Source organism: Anarrhichthys ocellatus, unplaced genomic scaffold (genome assembly GCF_004355925.1).
Source record: "Anarrhichthys ocellatus isolate YVR2014 unplaced genomic scaffold, GSC_Weel_1.0 scaffold59, whole genome shotgun sequence".
Lineage (NCBI taxonomy): Eukaryota > Metazoa > Chordata > Actinopteri > Perciformes > Anarhichadidae > Anarrhichthys > Anarrhichthys ocellatus.
The window spans coordinates 178,817-184,816 of NW_022280089.1; the positions used below are offsets into that span (position 1 = coordinate 178,817).

The 6,000-nt window shown below is 42.9% G+C and overlaps 1 protein-coding gene across 1 annotated transcript in view; it reads right to left on the bottom strand.

Moving 5' to 3' along the window:
• Positions 1-5,133, bottom strand: part of jam3b (junctional adhesion molecule 3b) — a 38,926-nt gene extending 33,793 nt beyond the window's left edge. Inside the window, exon 1 of the mRNA XM_031871587.1 lies at positions 4,984-5,133. Coding sequence (XP_031727447.1) covers positions 4,984-5,072 — 89 coding nt within the window. The 5' untranslated portion in view covers positions 5,073-5,133. The remainder of the gene's footprint in view (positions 1-4,983) is intronic.
• Positions 5,134-6,000: the final 867 nt, after the last annotated feature.

Sequence of the window (6,000 nt, forward strand, 5' to 3'; positions counted from 1 at the left end):
AAACAAACAAACCAGTCCTCTATTCAGGAAGAGCGGTCGATTCCAAACGCTCATTACTCTAAACGGGACGACAATTAAGTTCATTTTCTCATGAATCCCCCCTCTTGTCAGATTATGGACAGAACCTGCTCCACGGCGAGACCTTTATGGTGTTTTACATGTGGAGTTTTTACCGGTGTGTGCTGCCTGGAGGCTGGTTCTAGTTTACGACCGGTGGTTCTCTCACATGGTAGTCTTATTGACATTTGAAGCACGCACATGCCATTGCCGTTTCTGGAACGTGAGCGCGTTAGTATTTGCCTTTGGACCTCAGCATCTGCTGCAGCTTGCTGTGAGCGAAAGAAAAAAAAAAAAAGAGTTGATAAAAGCAGCACAGGGAGCTGAATCCTCCTCTGTGTCAAGTTAAAACGGACGTCTGTCTCAGGAGACGCACCGTCACGCCCGGCTTGTTTTTCTGAACACTGCCGAGCTTTCTTCACAACCCTGACCTCGGCCAACTCATCAACAGGGGCCCCTTTTTTATCTCTCAGGGAAAACAGGTGGTTGTGATTGTTAGTCAGCGCACATATGATGAGGAGGCTTCTCCCTCCATGTGTTTTCTGTTTGGAATGCCGCATTTGCTAACACAGGTTTGGGAGGGACGCGGCAGATATTTTCGGGGTTACGCCTGCGACGCTGCTTGAAAAACACCACCGCCCACTCCTGCTCAGCTGTTTCAGGTCATTCCACAGTGAGGACCATGTGCCACTTTGACTTTATCCCATGGAGGGACGCCCACATGGCTGACTGCAGCAATTCAAAGAATATACTACAAAAGGGTGGGATTTATTTTGTGTAAAGCAAAGAAAGCAAATTAGGGTGTGAAGTTTTCACGGTGCGATAACTGTCATTGAAAATATCACAAGATTCAGTATCACAGTATTACTTTTATTGTTATCATTATTCAGTCAGTTAAAAAATGAGAGCAAAATTATAAAGATATACAAAACTGATAAAAACATAGCACCTAACTGTATAAGTCTTAAAGCACTATAGCATGTTAAATGACCTATTAAATAGCTCCGCCCCCTCTTAGTCGATTGGTTGACTAATCGGTCATTTTGGTCTCAGTCGACTAAGATTCCTTTAGTCCTTTTTAATGTTGTTATCTGTAAACACGACAAGATTTTAAATTGTGCTTTTGTAGAAAAACAGATCCGTCGATTAAATCAACTAATCGATAAGTCGACAGCAGTGTATGAGCGTCAGGTGACTGAGAATGTCTTTGGTTGAGGACAGCCCAAGATTAAAAGTAACATCAGCTGCAAAATAATTTCCTATAAATATAAACAATTAGCAATAAACTGAGTGTGTGTCAGAGCAGCCATAATGCTACCGTTTGTGCCTTTAACCCCCCACACACACACACACACATTTATGTCAGTCTTGTTTCATAGCGTAGATAAGCTAATGTACTCTGTATGATAACAATCATTTCTAATTAAGTTAAACATACCGGTGCACCGTTACAACCCTAAATTACACAACTCTCGGTTAGGCAATGAGCCCATGGTAACTGCAGAACTCCTTCCATCTGAGCTGAGACCAAAATGCCAGCCATGATAAATGTGGTACGCCACTGACACCTCTCAGTCAGGGGGGGTGGGGGGGGGGGAGGTGTCTGGAGACAAAAACTCTTGACTTGTAACAAACAAAGCAAAATGCTCGGCAGCGAGGGACTGTCTGTTCGTCCGTCCCCGTTTTTGCTCTGCCATTTACCGTCTCTGCAGTCAAATGTCAAGACTGTATATGTGACTTGCCCACAGGGGGCCGTGCATGCCATTCAGAGAGTGCTCCCAACATTTGCTTGCACGCTTTGGGTGGGGAGAGACACATCTGACAACATGCACCTCCTAAGGGAGCCACTCTTCGCGGTTATCTTGGGGGGCTGTGCCACACATGCAAAACAATGAGAGAAGTGCCGACGCTTGGCTCCTGATGTAGACAAATGTTTGAGGAACGTGCTGCGCACCCCGGTTCATCACCCGATGAGCACCCCGGTTATGTGTGGGTTAGAGGATGCTCCAATCTCTCTTAAGTGATGCAATAGCTTATCAGCGGAGAGCACAGGGGAGGCTCCACGGCTATCAAGCGGACCGCTCTCTAGCCTTATCTTATCCATTCAGATGAAGAGAGGGCTCCAATTGGATTAGGCGGATAGCCATGAGAGAAAACAGAGATAATGTCATAAAAATGTCAATCATCCAGGAAAAAAAAGCGTGAAAGCTGATCAATTGAGCCGGAAACCAACTCTCTTTTGCAGGGATTAATTGTGAATGACCAGGTTTTCATAATAGTATTTTATCTAACGTCTTTCTGTTGTTGATTCGCATAATTTCCAAAAACGCAGCAATCAATCTGACATGTGTAGCTGTCCACAGGTGTTTCTTATAAAGAGAGCGGTGATCTCAAAGTTTATATTTGATCTGCACTAATCCAACATGAGCATCTTCCAAGATCCCACATATCTTGGCCACGCTCTTGTGAGGAGGGTTCTGGCAGACGTCCCTCTAAAGTGAGTGTACTGCTTTCTCTGGAATAGTTTAAGGGAAACGGCTCAGGTGAAGCCAACAATGGAAAATGTCAACGCATTCCATTAGATCAGATTGGAAAGTCTCCGCTGTGCTTAAAATAACAACAGGCCCTGGTCTTTGGCTCCGCCGACAGATGACTGGGGCTGATATTTGCGGTCCGTGTTCAGCCGTCACTTGGAATGGCCGCGGTCTGCACGGTCATTAAGGCAATCGCCAGCGATGAATGTCACGCATTTAAATAGAACAAGCACATCTCACAAAGACACAGAAAAAGAAGCGACGGCAGACGGCACATTCCGTCTTCTGACTTTCTTACTCGCTTTGTGAAACATCAGGAGCTGAATCTGGTGCGGAGCTTTTTCCAAAACACAACAAGATGAATTCCAATTACAGTCAGCCCCTATTAGCGTCAGCGCCAAGTAGTAAATCACCACGCGGCTTGTGGCCAGCTTTGGTTTAGCCAGATTTGTCCTGTTTCTAAAGACAGTCGGACCACATGGCTGAGCCTTGTCCAACAAGACAAAAGACATTCTTAAATCTTCACCAGCTCACTGCACCCCCCCACCCCCTTTGAAAATGTCAATTGTCCTGCTCCCATGTCACAGATTTACCAAGGGGGGAACATCATTAGGAGTACTGACTTTGAAATGTATCACATAAAAACAAGAAGAAGAAAAAGCACACAGCCTGGAGGTGAGTCGAGAGAGACACACAGCAACAGATTTCAAACAAGCTCTGCTGCTTCTTCCTAATGAAAGCAAAGAGAATAAGCCAATTGACACACGTGAGAGATCACAGGAGGGTTTTTGTGTCTGTGCTTCTCTTTGATCCGTCTGTTCTCTCACACCTTGCTTAATGTGCGTCCAAGTGTCAGCGAGTGCAAAGTGAACACATTTCATGCCCAAACTTATGGCTTAATTATTTCCAAAGCACAGTTACTCATGCGTGAGCAGGGAGAGAGTGCAACGTTTCTAAATGCATTTTTCACTTTAAGGAAAACATTTCGAGACAACATTTGTTACACTTAAAATAAAACTAACTATATTCTTGAATTTCAAAGCATGTAGGCCAATGCAACAGCCCACCATGCTTTTTTTTTTTGATGAATCATCAATCTTTTCAACCTGCAGCAAATCCATCTAAATCTGCAGTACATTTAAAACTATAGAATTACATGTTCCTGGATTTATTTTTAAATAAACTACTGGAGTAGTCTGGTGGCAGCTGAAGAAAATAGCAAAGAGTAAAACAATCCTGATTTATCAAAGAAATCAATCGCAACGTAGCACAGCAACAAGTGGCTTATTGTTTTTCTCTGTTATGAATATAACATGATTAAATATAGTACATTTAGTGACATGTTAAAAAATGATTTAACTTTGCTTTTCCTCTAAATATCGTCAAAACACGGCCCGTAAGTTTATGTTTTAAGTATTTGTCCCGCGTGTTCAAATTTTAATGAAGCTGTTACAGGTGTGTGTTTATCGTTACCAACGATAGGACCGATAGAAGGGGGGAGAGATGGGGTCTTTATTAAGGGTGGACTACCGAAACCAATGGACTTTCCGACGGCTGTTTCTGTTTACCAGCTCAGCTCTGGTGCGGGTTTGAAAGGGTCCAGCAGCGGGAGGAGGAGGAGGACACTCACTAACCCGGCTGGCTGGCTCCTCCCGCGGACAGACTGCTTTATTCCGCCGCAGGAAAAACCGTTATTTCGCATCACTACTTCCTACATCTCTGCTATAACCGCGGCTTCAAAAACCCACGTTAAATAGTTAACGCACGGGCGACGGGACAAAAAAATAAAAAATAAACCACTTTAAATCATATTTAATTCACAAACACAAAGTCTCTCTCCGAACTTTAAAGGGTTGAAACTTTTTCAAAGCGATGGGGACAAACGTGGGGGCTTCACTGTGAAACACGCCGCTAATTGAACTGATGCAAGAGCCGAACACTTCGCTCAGTTAGTCGTGCTAATGCTAACATGTGGCTACATCCAGACACTTTGTTTTATTGTAACATACAGCCGCTTTACTCCGAGTAAAACTGCGAAGGAGAGGGATGGATTTGAGAAACAATCGTCGCTCGACCCGTACATTCGCCAGTCATGTTGACAGTGCGTTAAGTTGTATCAAAAATGGCGACTATATTTGTCATTTCGTTAACAGAATTAATAACTATATTTACTTCACGTCGGAGAGACAGGTCTTGCTGTCAGCCTGGCTTGAGTTTAACGTTAGTTGCGTCCAGATAGGGTTACTTCTGAGGCACAATCTATTTTCCGCCCGACGCTGGTGAGAAATAGCGACCAAACAGACGCAGAAGTGAATGGCTTTTGACGGCCACGTTCCTCGGAAGAGAAAACACGGGGAAATAACAGTCAGTTTGCGTGATTTTCTGTACTTACAGTGAGTTGAGAGGAGAGTCAGGACACAAGCCAGACGTGTTTTCGCCATCTTGGAGTCGATGCAATGCTCGGTTTGACTGGCCGTACATGCGCAAAGTAGCCTAAAGAAGCTTTGGTGTGGATGGAGCGAGGGAGAGAGACATAGGCAGAGGGAGGGAGGGAGAGGGAGAGAGAGAGAGAGAGAGGAGGAGGGGGGTATTATATTAGGTTTCCATAGCTACCGAAAGCATCACTCACGCAGACAAGAATTTATAGTTGACACGATGTGGGAGGCTTTTACTACCGTGGCCTTATACTGTAGGGAAGCAGCAGGGAGCGTTCAGTCTTCTCTGTGTTGTGAGATGAACAGAGATGAGCAGCGAAGTATATTTAAAAGAGCACATTCCTTCTGTTCCTCGTTGAAGTGAATAGGATAACAGGGTAAAGAATAATAACAGGCCTCGATATCACATGAAACTTCACCGGTTGATTACTTACATTAAGACAATTCTTTTTTGTATTACAAGTTTTCTGAAATGTTATGTTTAAATATGCAAATGAGGCATTCTCTTATAAAATGAACAAAATTCTGAATATTGGATAAAGCCAGGTTCAAAGTTTCTGTTTCATTTTGTTGACATATTAGTTATATTAGAGTTGAAGGTTTTTACTGAGGGAATTTTGGATATCTCTTTGTATCACTCCATAAAGAAAATAAATACTGTCAACAGCCATAAAAAATACATCTCCACCATATTTTTAGGAATCATTTGTTGTATAAATCAGGCTATGAATGATATATGAATAAAGATAGAAATTAAACTGGCAAGTTTGGTGTATGTAAGCGCTGAAGTGGAGGTTTGTGGCTCATTTAGAGAAAACTTCCTTTCAAGATATTTATTGTAAAATGATACCTTTGGAAGATGTGAATAGGAAGAAAAAAAATGAACCAACAGGTATCATAATGGAACTTCCCCTGTTGATTACTTTCATCAAGACAATACTTTTTTTGTATTACAAGTTATCTGAAATGGTATA